Source organism: Typopeltis vanoorti, chromosome 7 (genome assembly GCF_054136105.1).
Source record: "Typopeltis vanoorti isolate ZY-2024b chromosome 7, IOZ_Tvanoo_1.0, whole genome shotgun sequence".
Lineage (NCBI taxonomy): Eukaryota > Metazoa > Arthropoda > Arachnida > Uropygi > Thelyphonidae > Typopeltis > Typopeltis vanoorti.
In genome coordinates, this window is record NC_143555.1 from 16,067,173 (window position 1) to 16,090,522 (window position 23,350).

General features: G+C 34.1%; 1 protein-coding gene across 1 annotated transcript in view; it reads right to left on the reverse strand.

Moving 5' to 3' along the window:
• Positions 1-23,350, reverse strand: part of LOC150104511 (WD repeat-containing protein 26) — a 400,251-nt gene that overhangs the window by 152,744 nt on the left and 224,157 nt on the right. The window contains exons 8-9 of the mRNA XM_090395688.1: positions 22,677-22,817; positions 12,637-12,756 (exon numbers count right to left, since the gene is read on the reverse strand). Of these exons, the coding sequence (XP_090251814.1) occupies positions 12,637-12,756; positions 22,677-22,817 (261 nt within the window). The remainder of the gene's footprint in view (positions 1-12,636; positions 12,757-22,676; positions 22,818-23,350) is intronic.

A 23,350-nucleotide genomic window follows, 5' to 3' on the forward strand; every position in this document is an offset into this window, starting at 1 on the left:
TATCAAGAGATGGCAGTACTTGTTTGCCAGCCTCTTCATTGGTGGCTGCTATAATTAGTGATAGACATGGGCCAGCTATCTCTGATTGGCTACCGGTGGAGATTAAACTGCCCACTCAGTCTCTAAAAGCTAGATAGGGTATAAAGGCCTCGCCTACTCCCTATAAGGGAATAAAAGGCGTTAGCAGATTTATTTTATTTTATTTATTTCATGTTAGCATGCTGATGATTCAGGTATTCATTAAAAAGCAGAAGTGGAGGTAGCCCATGATTCCAGACTAAGAATATATCATCAACATATCCTTTTCCTTAATTTTGGTTTATAATGGTATTCTTCTAGAGACTTGTTTTTGAATGTTTCCATATAAAGATTTGCTATAAATGGTGCAAGAGGACTGCCCATCATGGCTAGACCAGAGTTCTGTTTGTATGTTATATTTTTATATTTGAAGTATCCAGATGAAATACAGTGTTTGAGGAGTGCCATAACCTTCTTAGAGAATTTATCTTGTAGCAGTGTAAGTAGATTATCAGTAGAAACATTGGTAAACAAATTAACTACATCAAAGCTTGCTAAAATGTCATGTTCATCAAGGATAATATTGCTGATGCTTGAAACCATATGCTGGGAGTTTTTAACGAAGGATGGTGATATCATGTCCTGTCAAGTCCTTTAATAGTTTTGCCAGATGTTTGACAAGAAGGTATGTCAGAGAATATCTCTTCTAGTATATGTAGAGTTGTGTCTACTTTATGAATTTTGGATGTCCCCTATAGACATGGAGGTAGAGGATGAAGAGAACAGCGAGCTAGTCTGGTTTCTCTGTTAAATTGATAGGTTGTTTTTAAAAGATTATAGGTGCAATTTTGAAGCTCTCTAGTAGGGTCATGATCCATAATGGAAAAAGTGTCAGTGTTAAGAAGCTGTCTAACTTTATAGTCATAATCATCTGAGTCAAGGATAACATTTCCTTTGTCTGCAGGCAGGATCACTATGTCAGAATTGTTTTTAAGCTTACTGAGAGCAGCTCATTCTAAAGGTGAAAGATTATCAATAGAAGGTTTCGCTGTATTTGAACTGAGCCAGTGATGTCTATTTGTGTGCCAACTTTTGTTAACAAATTTTCTTTAGGCACTTTCCGAGGGCAGACTGCAAAGTTAAGGTCCTTGCTAAGAACAACTTGTTCCACAGTAGATAAGACCTGCTTAGATTTATTAAAAAAAAATCAAAATCAGCTAATGCTATTTTATTCCCATATAGGGACTAGGTGAGGCCGTTTAGCCCTATCTAGCTTTTGGAGACTGAGTGGGCAGTTCAATCTCCACTGGCAGCCAATCAGAGATAGCTGGCCCAAGGCTATCACTAATTAAGTGGCATGCAGTGAAGAGAGACGGCTCAACAAGTGCCGCCATCTCGTGGTCCCTAACACATTATATCGATGTATGAAATAATGTGGGTTCTATGGTCGATTTTTTTTGAGTTTACGGGACGAAAAACCCACTTGCCCATGCCAGAGATCGACTAACTCGGGAACCGGTCGAAAAAATTCAGTCGAAATTGGATTTATTAACAACTATTTTTTCAATGAAATTTTGATTATAGGTTTATCTTCCAAATTTTATCTGACATTAAGATATCAAAATTTTTAATTATAGTTTTATTATATTCATAAATTCTATCTGCTTGTTTGTTGAGAATGGAAGTAACATTTTGCCAGAGATTAATGTCAACTTTATTTTGAAGCATATTAACAAGGTGCAATTTTCTGTTCTCAAAATGCCAAGAAGATGCTTGGTATTTGGCTCTAGGCACGCGAAACTTTTCTATAAAGTGAATAAATATGGAAATAATACCAGACATTTTACAACACTGTAGAAACACCAATCTGTTGACACCTTTGGCAATCTTCCGCAATAATCTGTCAAGTACTCTAGAGCAGCGCTTCCCAAACTGTGGGCCACAGCTCCCTTTGGGGCTGTAGATTTTGTTGAGGGGGGCCATGAAATAATGAAAACAAATTAAAAATGTTTTAAGAATAAGTAGATTTTTTTATTTTAAAAGAAATGTATTTAACTTTTATTATTTATTATTTCTTTTTTGTTATTTTTTATATTTTAATGGAAAAATTCATACATTGGTGTTGGTTCACAAACTTTGCTTCCTGCGTATTTTGGCGCTTAACGAATATTAGTAAATATTGCTTATTCATATGTTTCATTTCAAAGCAGTGGTTAATTGTATTTACTTCGAATGCTCTCCGGGGAAGCACCAAATCTTCCTGTCCCTTTCATCATGCGTTCGTAATCAGGGACTGTTGATATTGACTTTATATACATATCAAAACTCGTTTTATATTATCACTGTCATCCGCGCTAGTTTTCTGTTACCAATAAAAGTTTCGCATATACTTCACACATGAAAAAAAGCTTAAACAAGTTCATGTGGGGAGATAGTAACTGCTTGCAGTGGTAAACAACACACCCTCCCTAACAGCCACTATACTAAAGAGGCAATAAAAACAAGTACTTTTATTATGCCAGTGAATAAGGTATGAGGAGTCTGTGTAATATATTTCTCAACAAATAGTGCAATTAGAGACAACTGGGATAAAAACACACTAATTAATGAATCACATGTCCCCCCTCATACAGAAACTATGCTGTATAGACTGAAACAAAACCATATTTTGCATGGGCAAATACAGTATCTAACTAAAAACTATTGTTATTAATTAGATGTGTGTGAGTTCGATTTCCCAAGGCAGCAATAAAATTCAACGGAACGTGTTAAAATTCGTAAAAGTGTTAAAACTAAGTAATATATATATATATAATGAATATTATGGCAGTTTCACATATGGAATTCGGTTGAAGAGAGTTAGCATTTCAACTCAATTGTCAGCTATGCTTTTATCTTTCGGTTGCATGATCTTTTGTTAATACCGCACCAATCATAAGCACGTTTTTGCTGTCTGTTTCGCGTTAGGCTTAATTACCGTAAAAGGAGAAAAGTCACAAAAGAGAAAAATGTTCCTGGTCTGGGGATTCACTCATTCAGGTAATATTCACTAATTTCATGTTATCAGTCTGTGGTGTGCCAGTATCGGTAAATGGTGATATTATTTGATCTATTATATGTTAAAAAATTTAACCCTGAGATGGATAAGTGGCTGATAAAAAATAAAATAAAAATCCCACGAATAATCAGAAGAAGCAGAAACAGACTAAAAAAAAAGGACAGTATTTCATATTTTACCAGAACAGCCCGCATCGTTCGTCTTCAGAACCAAACGGTAAGAGGCAAAAAATGTAATATATGCATTTGATTTTTGCAATATTCGCTGTGTATGTTTTGTATTGAATATAAATACAATAAATATTATAATAATATATCTCTCTATTACGATTTTTTTTCGAGGGGGCCGTGAAATATTTAATTTTTGTAAAGGGGGCCCTGACATCCAGAAGTTTGGGAAGCACTGCTCTAGAGTATCTGTAAACAGCCTTTCCATGCAGCACGCTACAGAAGTATGTAGACTTTGCCCGTTTCACTATTTGACTAAAGATTATTTATTTGACAACATGATGTTTCATCCTAATTGCACAGCAATTCTTCAGGTGTAAATATACAAACTAGTAAGAAAAATTGTTATGCAGTTACAGGAGAGACTGATGTTATTTTAAAAATATTTCTAATTATTCAGAACATTGTGCGTGTTTACACATTCACATGAACGTCTTTGACTAATGAATGCTAGGATGTACTCAGACAAGTTAATACTTTGTTTAATATTTATACAGATTTATAAGAAAGCAAAGAAATTATTGATGGATATTGTATATGAAATGATTTATGATATAGACTGGGAGATATTGGGAAACCAAATCATGCAGTCGAGCAAACAGTACCGGGCATGCAAAACATATGTTTTATATATATATATATATATATATATATATATATATATATATATATATATATATATAAAACAGGGATTGAAACAAACTATAATTGCTGTCCTTTATCTCAACCAACAACACTCATCAATTCTTTAATGACTTATCCGTATTTAAAGAATAAGCAGAGGTCGAGTTAACTCTCAATACAGCAAATACTTCTCTAATGAATTCAATCACTGCAGCTACTAAGAAAGTTCCACAATATTAATGCTGTGAAAAAGAAAATTCACAACAGCAAACTAGTCCATAACAGCACTTCATAGTACTAACAATACCAACAGACAAAAAAAATTTAAATTTATTTATTGAAACTTACTAATATCTTGCTGGTTTTCTACTTAGCATCTTTAGAGTATAAATTATAACTGTGAGAAGCACATGGCACTCTACTAAATCAATGCAAACAATTCAAATGTAACTAAAACAGAAATGACCTAACATGGTTCCCTCATGAGCAAAATAACTATAAAGTTCTTTGAGTCTGCACTTTAGTCTATTTTGGACAGAGTGGTAGATCAGTTTGCTTGAAGACCAGTGGGCTACCTGGAAGAACACAAAAATTACATCCATGATCATCTGTATGACAAGTTGGGACCGGCAGACCATTCTCTAAACACTCCTTCACGTAGGATTAAATAGAAAAAGTCATTGCTATAGGTCTGAGAGACTATTTCTGGAATCAGCATCAGCTATTAAGACCCCCCCCCCCCAACCTCAACAAATATGGTTGCATTGATTTTCAAAAGATCTGGGAGACTACCTTGTCATTATGAGACAAGGTAGCTGGACTTCTCCAAATTAGCTTTATAGTTATCCAGTACAGAGAGAACACCATGTTAAGACACTATATGTTTCAGTTATACATTTGAATTGTTTCTATTGATTTAGTTGAGTGCCTTGTGTGTTTCACAGTTATAATTTGTGCTCGGAAGACGTTGGATAGATAACCAGCAAATATCAGTAGGTTTCAATAAATTAATATTTTTCATTTATTGGCATTGTTAATATGGTGAAGCACTAGTATGAATAATCAATGCCACCTAAGCCTTTCAATATGTAAGTAAACTAAGTTCCTGTGAGTTCACTATGATGAGAGCTGATTGTTTGGCCCTTCTGAACATAGTGCAGTACTTTGAATAATTTCTTTGCTTTAAATGTTCAAAGTTACACGTGTTGTCATGATGTTAAGCCAATTAAGATCATGTGTATCAAATGCATGCAATGTTCAGTTTTATGGGAATATAAAAATCAGTTTCCAAAAGGAAAAGGTGAGGTCAGATTTTGCATGAAATTAGCTAACCATCAGTTGGAAAAAAATCAAGGTTTTCTGCCAAAAACATAAGCATTTAAAACAATACAAGTTTTAATTAATAATGACGCATACAAGGTCCAACAATAAAGTAACAAGACTGTCCTAATAAGTATCTTTAAATGAAGAAAACATTTACCTTTAAATGGTGATTGGCTTCAAAGTATTCCTCTTCTGCAGCTACACACGAATTGCCGTAACTTTTTTCACTTTCAAACTAACAACGGACATCATTTTCAACCATCCTGCTAAGTGCTGTTGCAGTTTTCTCATTATCTTCTAAGGAATGAAAACAAAATTCCTTGGGGTAGGGATTTTTTTTTTTTAATTTTGAGAAAAGAAAGCAGTCCAATAAAACTAAGCTCAGTGAATACTACTGGAGTACTAGGATAGTGATTTTAGTTTGCACCATTCCTTAATGAAAAATGAATTTTCTAACTTTCTTCATACCAGTATTTCCAGTCAAAATTAACTCATGGTCTCTTTTGATATTTGTCTGCTCTCATTTTAACAGACTATCATTTTGTACTAAACTTTTTTTTTTCAACATTTTCACTGCAGATGCCTTGAGGAAAGTGTATCACCCCATTTAAAAAATCAAATAATCTTCACAACAACGGTTAAGGATTTCAATAATTGTGAAAGTTCCAAGTTTTTTTGCTAAAAATTTGCTATTAAATAATCTCTGATCTAAATATCTACATTCATTTCTATGAATGCACCCAAAATCCCAATAAAAGCAACTTTTCCCAACACATTAAGCTTCAAAACAACTTTATTACTGAACAGAAGAAAGTCAAGCATGTAGGAATAAATCCCAACCACAGCCATCAAATCCAGTAATCCTGCATGCTTAGTAATAAAATCAGTCTCTTACTTTATTGTCAGACCTATTACACAAACAAACAATGCATTAAAAATTTTAATTTACAACTTAAAATAATTTCAAATGGGTAAAAAACAGTAGCTTATAAAGAGGAAGACAATAATGGCATGATGGGGGGGAACATAAAAAACACTGTTAAGAGCTAGAAGAATCAATTTATGGTTCAATGCCTAATAAATCAGCAACTTGATTGTTTACAATTGTAATGGATTGAGGTAATTACTGCCTGTTGTGCTGAGTATTTTGTTTGCAAATATACAACTTTTGTAACAGGTAAACCTAACTTTGAGGTATAACATAGGCTGCTATAAATATTTTCGACTCACCTTCTGTGAATTGAAAATATATGTAATGTTTGCCTAACCCATGAGATAGCAAACTTCCTGGTGAAGAGGTCATACCTTTATTTTTATTCATCTTCAAAATCAACAAAAATGAATGACTGCTGATGTTATATGATTATGCTTAGTACTTACCAAACATTGCAAAATATAGTTTACAGTTACTGAAGAATACTTCAATAACTATTGCATCATATTCACTAATTATTTATACAATAAAATCTAATTTATATATGCTACAGCTCATGTTAAATATTTAATTTACAATTTTGTTAAGCATTTTTTTTTTTTTTTTTTTTTTTTTTTTTTTTTAAAGCAAAAGTTGGTTTTGGCTGTATTCAGTCAAGGGGCTGCAGTTTGTTCACTCATGTAGTAGTGGAACTAAAAAAAATGTTCCTAGTCAGAACTTGGAGCTCACTCTTTTCTGATAATATACATAGATGCTACATATTTAATACATGGATCAGAACCTACAGTAAACCTAGGTATTTCTTTAAGAAATACCATGATGTCTAAGTTACTTTATTCAAACAACTATTGAATAGTAGTAATTTTGTAAAAATATAATGAGTGGGTCAAATGTTTATACAGTATTTGATTAAACTGTACCAGTTTTGGCTTATATAGTCTAGATGTAAAAATTTGTTTTGCTTGATTTTGCAACGAATGGTATGGTATAAACCAAAATTGAAATTATGTTGAAGATTTTAAAAGAATGTCGATTAAAACAGTTTTTCAGATTTTGCCAATAAAAATGCACATTTGAAACCATGCATATTTTGCTCCTTTTTTTTCTCCCTGCATATCAGCTGTATAATGTTGTTTTGCCTGATTTTGCTACAAATGTATGCCATAAACCAAAACCGAAATGACTATACAGATTTCAAAAGGATATCAATTCAAACTGTTTTTCTGATTTTGTCAATACAAATGTACATTTGAAACCAAAATATTTTATCTTCCTGCATTCATCTTAAATTGGAAATTTTATTAAATTCCATTGAGCTGAAGCAGAGTTATTGTGATATGTAACTCCTGCTTGAAACAGAAATTAAAATAGCTTGTCAAATTTTTCTAAGTATTCCACATATGAAATCTAAGTAAAATCCATTCAGCCAGAGTCCTTGAATAATGTTCATATGCACATATAGATAGACAAAATGACTATTATAGATGTTTACTCATTTTACAAAACACACTGATAAATAGTTAGAAGCAGGTTAAACCAGAAAAAAAAATAATGTAATTCAGTAACTTCTGCAGTTGATGTCCATTGTTTACAAGAGTAATGACACTACTTCTTCTTATTGTGCTATCTTCTATCGAAGGTCAGCGACCATCTTGGCAAACAAACTGCGCTCTTGTGCTAATCTGAGCAGTTGTGCAATGCTCTTTCCTGTCCACGTCTTGATGTTGTCAAACCATGATATTCTTTTTCTTCCTCTAGTTCCTTTGCCATCAATTCTTCCTACCAAAATAGTTTGTAGAAGTTGGTATTTGCTGTTTCTCATGATGTGTCCAAGATATGATGTTTTTCGTTTCTTGATTATTTGTACAAGATGTTTAGCTTTGCCAATGGATTTTAAGACATCTTCATTGGCAATTTTTTCTGTCCATGATATCTTTAGCATTCTTCTGTATAGCCACATCTCAAAGGCTTCAATTTTCTTGATGGTTGTCGCCTTCAATGTCCATGTTTCAACTCCATAGAGCAGAATAGACCACACGTAGCATTTCAGCATTCGGCATCTGACTTCCATGTTTAGGTCTTTATTGCAGAATAGTGTTCTCATTTTCATGAAGGACTGCTGTGCAACTTCAATCCTTGTCTTTATATCTATTTCTGGATCCCACCGTTCATTAAGCCAGCAACCAAGATATTTATATCTTGACACTTGATCAATATTTTTCCCATTGAGTGTCAGTTTCATTGATGAGGCTGGATGTTTGCCGATGATCATGTATTTTGTCTTGTTGATGTTTATATTTATTCCCATTCTTTGGCTTTCTATGTATACTCTGTCAATGAGGTTTTTGGAGATCCATAATGTTATCTGCAATTAGCACGGTGTCATCTGCATATCGTAGATTGTTAACAATCTTTCCATTTATTGTGATTCCCTCTGGGCATTCTTCCAATGCTTTTTTAAAGATTACCTCTGCATATATATTGAACAGGAGTGGTGAGAGCACACATCCTTGTCTCACTCCTCTTTTGATGTTAATATCACTGGTGGTAATGTTGTCTAATTGAACGGTAGCTGACTGATTCCAATACAGATTTGTTATTAGTCTTATGTCTTGTTCGTCTAGCCTTATTTGTTGAAGGATTTCTATTAAGTTAGTGTGTCTGACTTTGTCGAATGTTTTTTCAAAATCTATGAAACACATAAAGACAGATTTCTTTCTATGCATTTTTGTATCAATATTTGACAAATGACACTACTATCCATATGAAATTATACTTCTGTTTTATCATTTTTGCCAATACCATTATGAACAAAATATGTCAAAACAAGTGCATAAGACACAGGCTTAGTCTCCACCCCACAAAAGAAAGCATTCAGACTGATACAAAATACCATATTTCCTAGAAATACTATGATAAGTCATCACCACCCAATGCAAGAAAAAACAAGGCATAATTCTCAACCACATGTGGTCAATGTAAATCAAAAAAGATTAAATGTAAAGGAGAAGGGGCATGAACTGCACTAAGTACACATGATGAACAATGAAGATAACATTTAACAAATAACATGCAGATAACTGCTATCTGAATGCCATGTCTTGGTTCAATAACCATGACTAAATAAGAACTACACCTTCCTGTTTGTGCCAACCATTATAATATTATGAAACTTTTTTTTACAGAATTCATCTCTCCATGCTTTCAAAAGTCTCAATATAAAATTTGGTCTCATTCCGTTTATTGGTTTTAGCTACAGATGCCTCCAAAGAGGGAAAGTTATTTTATGGCCACCCTGTATATATATAAGACCTAGGCTGAAACGTGATCATAATTGTCAGGTATTTTTATACATATCACAAATACTGTACAATTTTACAGTTTAGTACAATTGTTCTAAGAGAAAAAGATATCCAAATTTTGAATGGAAAGAAAAAATCCAAGTCAGTCATGAACTAAATGGTTACAAATTGTCACTGATGAGAATTTTTCTCAGACATTTCATTATCCTTCCTAAAGCACAAATAGGTTTTTTTTCCCCTTCTATCTCTCTCTGATCTCATATCTGAGGACTCATGACCTACCTGATGAAGCTGCTTCAACCTTTTTCTTTTAAGGTTACACGGTGATCAGCATTCATATTTATAAATTTAGGGACACAAAACACAAATGTTAAAAAGATTATTTTACTGATTATTAATAAAATAATAACTTAACGTTTTGACCCCTGTATTGAGGTCATCATCATCACCTTCAAAGTCTCAATATAAAATGTGATCTCATTCTGTGTATTAGTTTTAGCTACAGATACCTCCAAAGAGGGAAAGTTAATTTATGGCCACCCTATATATATATATATATATATATATATATATACACACACAGCTAATTCTCTTTTTACATGACTTCGAAATAACATGGTTTAGAAAAAAAACGAAAGCAATTCTATTTTTACACGGTTCAAATGGTGCTTATTTTTAAAATTTCTGTTTGGATTCAGTTCTGTTAAATAGGGTGTTTCCATTATAATTATCATTTCCTAGAATGGTACATATGTACTTAAACTTGAATTTTGGGGAACTTGATCGATGTTTTAAATATCAGGGATTACTCTAAGAATATAGAATATACAGAAAACTACAGAATACAAATGACTGTAGTGACAACAACAACAACAAAAAAAATCAATTTTTGTAGTTACAATTCCCGAAGTTAAGTCGACAGAAGATCCTTTATGTCCACTTGCCATTGGTTCCTGGAAGCAGAAGGGTGCTATGCCGATTCCTTGAAGTTAAGTTGGTCCGTTACGGGAGGCCCGCCTAAATAAAGCTGCTCGGAAGGAGTTAAGCTGTTTGCTAAACAATCATTTCTTGTTTTCAGTTCAAAATGGTTACAGGTCTTGTGTTTTGTTCATGCAATAGAGTTCGTGTCTAAGACCATGGGCAAGGCAATGAAAGGTATGGATTTTAACATGTTACCAGTGCATTGGAAGGCCAACAAAAAAGGTAGGGATGCAAAAGAAATTTTTTAATGAATGGTTCAATGTTTTGTTCCAGAAGTTAAATGCTATTTGATGGGGGGAAAAAATCTGGACTTGAAAGTTTTATTGATTATAGACAATGTGCCTGGCCATCCTGTTTTAGAACACCCAATGGCAGAATTTTGTCTTCTGCCACCTAATACAACATCCTTAATACAACCACTAGACCAGGGTGTGATTGCTACCTTCAAAACTTACTAAATAAGAAGAACATTCCAATACATTTTGGATAAACTAGATAAGAATAATCTACTGACAGTTATTGATGTGTGGAATAAATTTTCTATTCTGGAGTGCATCAAACTTGCTAAGTTAGCATTATCAGAATTGAAACCATCAACTTTAAATGCATGCTGGAAAGCTACTTGGCCAAAATGTGTGAAAAAGAAAAAAAAAAGTGATGATGATGAAGAGATTCCACTCACTGCAAGATTAATTAAAGGGCTTCAAATAGCTAGTAAATTGCAAAGTCATTTTCTTACACATGATCCAAATACTGAACGAGCTGAACAGTTTAAACATGAACTGAAGTCATGTATGGTGCGATATGAAGAATTATACTAAGATCTAGTCAAAACAGGATATCAACAATTAATTACAGAGTTCGTGGTAAGAAAAAAAAACCAACCTTCAGAATTGTTGAAAATTAGTGCTAATATTTAGTTCCTTTTACTGAAGATAACATTTTGCCAATGAACAGGACATCAAAGTGTTAAGTGATGGAAGTGATTTAATTTGTCTCACACAAAAGAATGGGATTACTATCAGAAAGTGAAGGCGAATAAAATTTAATAACTAATAACCATAAGCACAGGTGTATGTGGGCCTTTTTGAATTTCTGTTTTATTAGTGACACACTTATTTTCTTTAAGAAAGATATGTATATACTTTAAATAAGTACTTAAAATAAATAAAAAAATATTCCATTAATATTAAATAGTTTTATTCAATGATTTTCATGTTTCGTTTGAAAATAACTTATTGTTCATATTGTGTTTTCACATCTGGAACCATTCTTCTATTTTTCCATATGCACTGTATTCTTTTTTACACGGATTTTTCTGGAACCAATTACCATGCACATTGAGAATTGGGTGTATATAAAAAAATTCTTAACTAGACTATAAGTCATCCAAAGGTGGTTTTTTTGGGGGGGAGGGGAGATTAGATGGTTTACTGTTCTACTGTCAAATTCAGTATAAAAATCTCTATGTGTATTGAAATTTCTGTTGTGTTGTATCATATAACATTATCCAGAAGGGGGGAGGAGGGTTCTACCAATGATCCCAAAACTATTTCCTTTGTGCACACACACACACTTACAAGATATGTTTAGTTCTTGGATGGAATGAGCTTTTTGAATTTGTAAAAAATTATGTAGTGACATTATATAACTTAATTTTTTGGGGAAAGGAAAATGTTAAGTTTGAAATGAAAATCACGTTCTGCTATATTTTGAATTAATATTTTTCTTAAATATGAGAGGAATGTGTTCAAAATATGTTTTCATTCATTTAATATGGAAGAGTGAAGGGCAAACATTTATTTTATAAATAAAATTAAATTTGAATTTTTATATCAATTAAAATATTTCAATTACATATTTACAGACTATTATTAATGCTACACGAATGAATGAATTTATAGACTATATGAACTATACGATTGAAATTTGCATTTCTTTTTATCAAGAAGATATCATTTAGTAATTATAAAAATATCTTTTTTAATGTAATTATTAAAATGTAAAGGGATGTGAAAATTGAGGTAACTTGTATGGAAGATGCTGGCTGAGAAGCACTGAATTGAATTCAATTAATTATATACATATAATTAAGGATTAATGAATATAAAAGTTTATCATACACTGATTTCTCAAAGGCAATAATGTAGCAATATTGCAACTGCTTACACACTGATAAAACTGTCCTTTAGTTCCTCCTGTAACAAATTTCTTTCCATCTTTATGCCATGCGCATGAAGTTAAACTATCTTCAGGTGAATGACTCATTTTAACCCTAAGGTCACCTGTCTGCAAAACAAAAGAGTTACAGATGCTTAGATTTAATACACAAAGATAACAAATTTACATTCAATTTTAAGCAAAAAATTACTTGTCTGTAGTAAGACAAGTAATTTTTTTTCCAAGTTAATTATATAGCTGCAAAACAATGAACATTGCTCTATAGGCTCTGATCTAGTACTTTAGACACACACCTTCATTGAGTTCACTTATTAAAAATATAACTTTCTGACAAGGAACTGTTATGGTACTGAATAGAGGGTTCTTTCCCTCTTAAGGTCCAGTCTCTGATGAAGAGATCCGAAACAGATATCAGGCTGGTGAAACCCAAAAGCATTAATAAAAGGCAAACATATGGGGCTTCTGATGTTCTATGTCTTTTAAGACATGGAATACCTGGTAAATTTTGAAACTTTTAAGTTTGTTCTGTCTGGCTATAACCATGATGGATTAATAAAGGAAGACAAAGACTGGAGTGGATGAAAAATATAGAAGAATGGACCTATCTCTCATACAAGGAATGCAGCAGAGGTACAAAGGACATGGTGAAGACACATGATAGTCAATCTCCTGGAGGGAGAAGACACCTGACAGGACATATTTCTAATTTGATCTACCAGCCGAAGGGCTTTTAGGTCCAATATTCTAATGAAATTAGCATTTCTTTAACAGAAGAAGTTTGCTTTATAGTGAACTTCTTTACTATAACTATGTGAGTCCATTTTATTTAATGTGAAAATTTGGTACAAAGGGCTAGTGATTCACAGCACACAGAGCATCTCCAAAACCAAACTAATCCAAACTTCCAATAGTGTGATCTCCTTCCATGACTGACAAACTTCTATCTATATTATAGATAGAAGAAGAAATGTTAATTTCATTAAAATATAAGGCTAAAGGCCTTTCAGCTGGCAGATCAAATTAAAAATATGTCCTGTTAGGTGTCTTCTCCCTCAGGAGATTGACTACCATGTGTCTCCACCATGTCCTAATCTATGAGAGAGTCCATTCTTCTATATTTTTCATCCACTGCAGTCTTTGTCTTCCTATATTAATCCATCATAATGGGCTCATATAGTTATAATGAAGAATCTCACTATAAAACTTTTTATAAATCTATGCGTGACTGTTTCTATTACTATATGAGTCCGTTTTATTTAATGTGAAAATTTGGTACAAAGGGCTGGTGATTCACAGCACACACACACACAGCATCTCCAAAACCAAACCAATCCAAACTTCCAATAGTGTGATCTCCTTCCATGACTGACAAACTTGGTGGGCATCATCACCTATAAATTCCTTAAATAGAAGAAATGCCAACTAGACCTCTAGGCAGTAGATGACTTTCAATGCCCAGTGGAAAAAAACAACTTTCTTAGTAAGGGTATGAAGTGGCTGCTGACATGTATGGCCAGCTCTGGAGATTTCTTTAACACCCACCCATTATCTTCTAAATGAAAGACGAATGATATTCTTCAAAAGCATAATAATAATAATAATAAAAAAAAAAAAAAAAAAAAAACATTGTATGGACACTGAGCATATGGGTGATCCCAAAGATAAATGCGCCAGGAAGTGCTCCAAAGCAACGTGTCAATAAATCTGCTGCTGCTCTGCCTAGAGATATTCTAGTGATAGGACATGGTCAAGGTAATGCAATGGCTAGTCGAATGACACATCTGTGGAAGAGAAGTTCCTAAGTATTACTAAAAGTAATACTTTCACAAATATTCAGTGTTACTAACATTTGATATGCCTTGCTTCACACTGCACTCTCCTACATTTCAATTAATCCTTCTCCAATCACCAATCAGGAAAGGCATATCACTGTGAATTTAAAACAAAAGTCTCAAAAAAAGGTAAGGAAATTGTTACAGACCATTACCAAAAAAGTCCACTTGATAGCATCATAAAAAAATTAATCTTAAAATAATCAAGGAATTACCTAAAAAAATTAAAAAACTTATTTCCATGTTCACTCCTTCAACACAAAATAATAATAAAAAAAATAACAACAAATAAGGTAGGGAAAAATGATTCCAGGTTTATTTCGTAACATTTCAACTTAACTATGAAATTTTTTTTTGTCAATATGTAACTAACTTCATAATTCTCCCTAATTTGGCCATTAAAATGATTCCTGTATAGTGAAAAAAGAACAGTGAATGTTATCTTATAGTCAGCTGTTTTGAGTACATAAAGCTAGATTATCAATGAAATTAAAGGATTTACATTATATACTTATAACTAAATAAACATTACGCTGGACAGGCTTCTGTAACAACTCACACAATTTACAATCTGAATTGTTTATAATTTTTTTTTTTTTTTTTTTACTATATTTCCAAGGTTTTTTCATGGGAACTACAGTTGATTATCACTTTAACAAACTCCCATAGATACAATGCTATTCTAAAGAAAAGTCACTATAATAAAATATTCCTGTGGCACTTTCACAGATGACTATATCATGTGTTGGAGAAATAATTTTGCATTGCCTAATTTAGCCACTACAAATGTCAAATGAAAACCCAGATTGAAACAAATGATAATGAGGTAAGGTATGCTAGCCAGATTGGTCAAAGTGGTTAGAATATATGTGATCAAACCAACAATCAGGTCTTGGATATGAATCACTCCTCAGCATGGATGTTTTGTAAATGTCTTCCAGTAATAGATGAATTTCATCAAAAGGTGTGAAACTACCTTTATTATTGCTTATTAAAGGTCTGAAGTGGCTTGAAAAAAGTTCAGTGTTTGATCTCTAGGGTAAGGTTCCAGATTATCTAATTTTTAGGCAATCTACAATATGAACATACTACAGATTACACCCTTTCATGGAAAAGATTCGCATAAAAAAAAAAAAAAAGAATAAAGAAATGTATCATTATTATATGGGCACCTCCATGTAATCCGAAAACTCATCGTGGGAGACCCAATCTATCCGCACAATCTATCATACCTCTCCTAGAATCCATTAGCAGACAAAGTACTCAACAACTGACTCTTCTATCAAGCAACTTCTGCAATCCACACATACCTTCAATCTATCCGCTTAGGGAACATTCCAAAGGCCACTCACCTCTGAATCCTCTCCACTGCTTCCTCATCCCCAAAAACGCCAGGGAACTACAATTGAGCAGAGTAGTACAGATGTGGGTGTATCAATGATAAAGAGGATAACAACCTCCTTATATCTACTTGTTAATGGGTTCTTCAATAACCAAGTATAGTTCGCCCACATTTTGTAGATCTCTGCTTAGCGTCTTGCCAAGAATAGTCGATTCATGCTGAAAGGGAGAAAGAAATGAAGGACGTACGAATTGGTCGCCAACACGTGAAATCAGGTGCTTTATAGGTAAAATTTTCCGACTGTTATACAAGCAATATAGTTAACTACAATGATCATAAAAGAGAAGTTAATTTTCCGACATGTAATAATAAACAACTCATCCCACAACACGGACTGATTATCTTATTATCAGAATGGATTCTCCTGTTGACATGCACAGAAGTGTCGAAGGGTCTCGAATCTGTGGGCGTACTATAATCTTATGGGCCACCTTAGCAATACATCCTCTAAACTTTAACTCTATGTCTACCATCACCCATAAATCTCTAGCTTCATCTATTTCTTAGAGTACAGTGCCATCAATGTGATACACGGTTTGTAATCTATTTATCCCAAAATGCATAACTTTACATTTCTCAACATTAAACTGACACCCATGACTTTTCCATATATTGATAGCCTCTTTAAATTGCATTGCAAGCTCTCCACATTGCCTTGATTAACTATTACAATACCTAATTTCACATGACCAGCAAACAGCGAAATTATCCTCCTAAGAGATTTTAATGTCCACAACACCAGCTGGCTTTCCTCTTCCAGTTGTACAGATCTTGCAGGCAGAGAGGCTGAAACATTTACCACCACTAACGACTTGTTCAGATGCCAATCAGAAAACCAGATAACCCAAACCCCTTCCCAAACACTCTAGATCTCTTCATCACCAATGACCCTTCCAAATACACAGTGAAAGTAGTGGGCTCCACTAGGTAATTCTGACCACAATCTAGTGTTCGTCTCCTCCCCCCAATGCAACAACATTCACACAGCAATGCCCACATAAGAGTAGTTTGACATTATAACAGTGCCAAGAGGTCAGCCTCTGCAACTTCTATGCCACATTCCCATGGTTGGACTATTGCTTCCGGCCTTCCAACTCAAACATATGCACCAAACTTATCACCAAAGTAATCCTCACTAGTATATGGAAACATACATTCCCCACACTACTCTGAACTGCCATTCCCTAACTAAACCCTGGTTCTCCAAAAGATGTGCCAATGCTGTAAAAACTAAAAACCAAATATGCCTTAACTGGCTCAAATCGAGAACCCCATCCTCTTTTAGAGTTTATCCTGAAGCCCGAAATAGATGCAAAAAAAAAATCTAAAACAGAGTTCAAAAGAGCAAAAAAGCAGGAAACTAGCAGCCTATCCAAACGGCAGCCAAGCCTTTTGTTCTCTCGCCAAAGCAATTGGCTGTAACTTCTGCCCAAAACTATTCCTCCCATTATCAAACCCAGATGGCTCTATTGCATCATCACTCACAGAAAAAGCCAATCTTCCAGCTTTGCATTCTGCTTCCAATGCATGCATAACTAACAATGGTAAATGCCCCAACCATTCCAAATGCCCAACATACAATGTTCCCTATATCCTTTTGCAAGGAAGAGATCAGAAAAATACTGTCCAAATTAGACACAAAAAAGTCTCCTGGCCCTGATGGCATTTCTCCAATTGTCCTGAAAGTTGGTGCACAGAACTTGTGCTCCTTCCTGCCATGTGATCGTTCTTACTTCCAGTCTATATCTCCAGTGTTGAAGTCTGCCCATAATAATCACTTGACCTGTACTCATTGTTCTAGTAGCAAGGCTTATACGTTGGTCATGCATAACTGGTAATTAGTTTACGGAATTAACAATGCATATAGAGTACATTAATTAAAGGTAACTTTAATAAATAACTTCTATATTTCGGCAACGTCACGTTGCCATCTTCAGGAACATAAAGATATGGTATGTGCACGCAGGCACTAACAAAAGCAAATGAGGAAGAAAGCAAGAAACTAATATTGTTCCTAAAGTCCAAATGGTGCCCTCTGGTGGGCTAATTTGGTTGACTTGGCAGTTGAGGTGAAGTTCTCAAAATGTAAGTCTCCCAAATTTGGGGTAGTTTCATGCACCCAAATTTGTTGAGGTTAGGAACGTTTTTTAGAGCTGCTGAAGATTCCTTGAATAATCTTTCGTATTTAAACTTGCTGCAGTGTATTATTTTTGTTTTCTTCCAACGAATTCTTTGGTGGGTATCTAAGGCACTGTGGGTATCTAAGGTGACGTTGCCGAAATATAGAAGTTATTTATTAAAGTTACCTTTAATTAATATACTTCATATGCGTTGTTAATTCCGTAAACTAATTACCAGTTCTGTACTCATTGTACTAATTTGGCAATGCATGTCTTCGATATCATCTGTGGAACTCCCTGGCCTATAGTAACAACCAACTGCATATTTTGTCTTACTGGACTTAATTTTACACAGATTGCTTCAAATGAACAGTCATACTCCCACCTGTCTCCTATTATTTTTGGCTGCAATTAATCTACTATCATCAGCAGTACTCCTCCCCCCCATCCTGTCTTCTCTGAAAATACTAAACTCTTCACATTCAAATCCTGTAACTACATCATCTGCCCCTCCCTCCTGTTCCTGATACTGCTGGCATTAATATTTAGAAACTGCAGCATCCCTTTAGTTCCCCCACCCAACTTTACTTTCTGAATTGACTACCCTATTTAATATTTTTGCTTGATAGATTATATTCCTCACTTGGTCATTCTCACACTCACTCGCTTCATGGGTGCTTTCACACAAGTTCATTTGCTTCCACCCTAATTGCTCAAGTTTCTCTGAATTTGCACTTCAACATGCTCAGTGAACAAGGGTGCTCCAGACACCAAAACCATTTAGATGCAGTCCATCAGCATTGTACAAATCCTTCTTTCCGTGAAACAGAGACCACAAGTCCACAAATTCTACATCATTCCTTTTGCAATCTATGTATAGACTCATTGGCTATCAATGTCATCCTCCTCAGTTCACCCTGAAGAGTGAGAAGGTAAGTCTCCTACCACGCTATCATAGCGTGGTAAGAGACTTACCTTCTCGCTCTTCAATTCTGCCTCTTCTAACAATTCCTTTACTTACTCCAGTCATAGAATACTTCTCGCCTTTCAAATCATTTGTACCAACCAAGATCATTATTTTCTTCGACTTACTTTTTTGCATCTGGATGGCGTGGCTAATATCGTGAATTTCTGTACCTGAGAAACAATTTTATCACACTTTTGTTAAGTACTCTCCTGATCATTGTGTCTCCATACATAATTTTCTCCTTAACTTGTTTTTCTTGTTTGGTTGATTGGTTTTTACTGACATTCTTTTTCCCATGCCCACAATTCCATCCTATTCAAATCATTCTACAAGTATTGCATATCAGCAGCATTCCTGATTACCCTACCTTATCATTGCATCATCAGCAAATAGCTGTATGTTGCCTGTCAAATCCTTCCCAATATTATTAATGTACAGACTGAATAAGAACAGACCAAGGACTGATCCTTGTGGTACACCACTAATTAGCTCAAATCTTGCAGACTCACATTCCCTTGTATACTACTATTCGATATCTGTCAGTCAGCCATCCTTTTAACCACACTAATATTTTATAATCCAAGCTTATATTATCCAATTTGCACAACAGTCTTCCATGATGCATTCTGTCAAAAGCCTTAGCAAAATCCAAAAGTGTCATGGTGTATCCATTTTTCTCGTCTAACTCAACGGTAACAGTATTATAAAATGTGAGCAAGTTAATAAACACAACCTTCCCTTAGTAAATTCATGCTGTTCACTGCAAAGCATAAAAAGATGACAAAATTGATTAAAAAAATCTGAAAACAGAATGAAATGGAATGAAGAAAACTGAGAGAGACCTTCATCCAGCACTGGACTGTTCCAGGTTGAAGAAGAAGAAGATACATTATTTTACAATAGAATTAAGAAACCACAGACATCTGACTCCAATATCAATGTTTCTTATCATTCAAGCAACAGGTAAAAAGCCAACATGGAAATGTCGCTCTTCTTTGCTCAAAAGGGTTTAGGAGCCTGTTTTGGGCAGGATATCCCCCAAAACAGTTAAAAAGTATTTTCTAGGTGATATTCTTGTTTAAATATCACATTAGCAAACACCCAAAAAAACTACTGCAAATGTTTTATGGGGTGTTACAGTAATTGGTATCCCCCCCCCCCAAAAAAAAACATTCAACTAGAACTGTGGTATCAGAATGGCGCCTTAATGTTCCAGATGAGGAGAAATGTTCAGAGCTGGAAGATCAATGAGTGACGATATGAAGCTCATTCTGATACATAGGGATAGTCACCTGGTTCCAACCAGGAACATTATCCTTACTTTCATTATACCCAAACCTTCAACCAGGGGCGAATATTCAGAGTGTGCTAGGTGTGCGGTACTCATCCATGGAATATCAATATCACTGATATTATATTTTTATATTTATTCCCATTAAAGATTCCCCCTAAATGTTTCCAGGCTTCATGCAATTACTAAAAGTAAACACAATATACTAATGCTTCATGAAGAGGACACTTTTCAACACACAAATATTCCATCACATCTGCATTAATAATTCAAGTGTGGGGTCACAAATACATACACCTTTGAGTTTTGAAAAGATGTACAGATGCCACAGTGGGTCAAAGTTTTAGCATTCCAGTGGTTTTAAACCACTCAGTAGGTGAGGCAGGCTGAGCACTGAGACAATAGCACCTAACGGTTGCAATTGGTTATTGTGTCAATCAATCCAATTGAACATTGTCATTTATCATGAGTTGATGTTTTTATTTTCTGAGTTTCATCTGTTTTGCGTGTGTGAAGTGTGAACTGACGTGGTTGTCATTATTATGTTCCATCAAGTTGTTTTCGACTCCTGATGATTCTATGAGCACATGCTCCCCATTCAGATCTATCCCTAGCCATATCTTTCAAAATTTCCAGGCACATTCCAGTTGCTTCTTTTACTCCATCCACCCATCTAATTCTTGGTCTTCCTCTTCTCCTGCTTCCATCAACTTTAACAAGCATTATCATCTTCTCCAGACTGTTCTTTGCTCGCTTAATATGTCCAAAGCATGACAATTTTTGTTTGGTGATCATAGTTTCGAGGATGCAATCTATCTTTATTCTGTCTATCACTGATTTATTGGTTTGCTTTGCAGTCCATGGTATTCTTAGTAAACATCTCCAAACCCATAATTTAAATGCATCTATCTTCCTTCTTTCACTCTTTCTCAGGGTCCAACTTTCACATCCATACAGTACCACAGGGAATACCATTGCTTTCATGATGCTGATTTTTGTTGCAAGGCTAATATCTTTATTTTTAAAGATCTTGCTTAAATTTGTCATTGCTTTCATTCCGAGTAATAATCTTCTAACTTCTTCAGTACAATAACTATCTTTATTAATTTGGGATCCTAGGAGCATAAAATTGTTAACTACTTCCATTTTCTCCCCATCTACTTCAAAATCATTAAGTTCACACGTTGCCATAACTTTTGTCTTTTTGAGGTTAAGTTAAAGGCCATATTTAGCGCTTTCTTATTTAACTTCCATAACAAGTTCCTCCAAATCTTCTTTGCATTCTACTAGTAAGGTAGTATAATATACGTTCGGAGGTGTTTTAGACGTAAGGTATGGCATCTCTGAACGTCTTTCAAAAATTATGAAGAAATACAATTTTGCCACTACTTACAAACCTATCAACCAAATCTATAACTTGTTACCTTCTCCTAAGGACAAACTCTCACCTCTGATGTTACCCGGCATTTATGAGATCCCATGCTCCTGCAAATAGTCTTACTTTGGTCAGATACGTAGGTTTGTTCAGAAACGCATCTCGGAACATCAAGACCACATTCGTCTTTTCAAACCGCAGAAATCTGGTCTCTCCCAACACAGAGTTGAAAATCCAAACCATAGGATCCATTGGGAGAAGTTGAAACTTTTACACAGATCTTTATATAAATATGAACGTTTATATAAAGAAAGTGCTGAAGCCCTACTACACAGACCAAATTTAATATATAATCTTTTTATATATATATATTTTATTTTATTTTTTTTCAGTTATATTTAATTTACTTCTATAACACGTTACTGCACGCATATTGATATTCCATTGTAATCATGCGCCCTAACTGTATGTTATTCCTAGTATTGTTTAAACTACTGTACTGATGATGTCCCAAATACTTGGGATGAAATATTTACAAATTAAATAGTCATTACTGTGGTTATTACGTGTGTTTTTAGTGATGAATTCACCACAGGTTTCGTTATATAAAAATGCATTTATATAATGTTGTAAGCATTGTTATTATTTATAAACACAAACAAAGTTTAATTTTTTCATTTTTTCCTGGGGGGGGGAGTTGCAGTGCTTATGTACGAGTCGCCACTCGTAGCATAATTTTTATCTTCAAGAACAGAATATGCAGCTAACTGTACCTACGTTTTAGGATGATTGCTGTTCCGTCCAAATGATGACGTCTCACTCTTACAAATATGCGTGTGCTTTTAGCCACTATTTGTAAGAGTGAGAAAATTTACTCATTCTGGAGGTTTTAACACAATGATGACAACTTGTTGTAAGTGAAACGATGCAAAAAAATTGAGAGATAGAGCAACAATTTCATTTTTTCTTATGTATAGCAAATGTTCATATATATAAAAAAATCAGAAATATTTCAGACTACTTTAGGAACTAAAAACATACCTCAACATTCCAGACCCATAAATCCGAGCAATCATCGGAACCGCATGCTATTAAATAAGAATCATCGGGACTCCAAGCCAGATATGAAACTCCATAAGAGTGACCATCAAAGATTCTTTTGTGACGAAGTTCAAGAGTTTGCTGTATGCATGATATAAAATCATAAAGATCAGAAGCACAGAAGATTTAGCAAAATAAAACTTTAAAGGCATGTATTCTATCAGTGTAGATTAGTGTATCAAAAAAACTTAACTTATAACAAACTGCAGAGTTAATACAAATGCTGGAGGAGAGAGACAGTGCTAAATGCAAAATTAAATTTTGAAATATAAAAAGCATCTTCAATATTCATATCTCTTAATAAAGCAACAAATATGCATAAACCAAATAACCTTAAAAATTAGAAATGTGTGTAAAATTTTTACAAAAATCTGTAATATCAGGAGGTAATATCAGTAATAGGAGAACAAAACTAAGTAATCAAATTTTAAAACACTCTTCCTCCTTTAGCTACTTAAAATCAATTAAGTCCAGTTATAAACTCTAGTTTAACCTACAGACATAAAATATTCAAAAATGCAACCAAAATCTGTAATAATATTACATGCTTTTCTTTCACAAATAACTTTTCCAAAACGATATAAGTAAACATCCAAAGTCCTGATATTCAATGT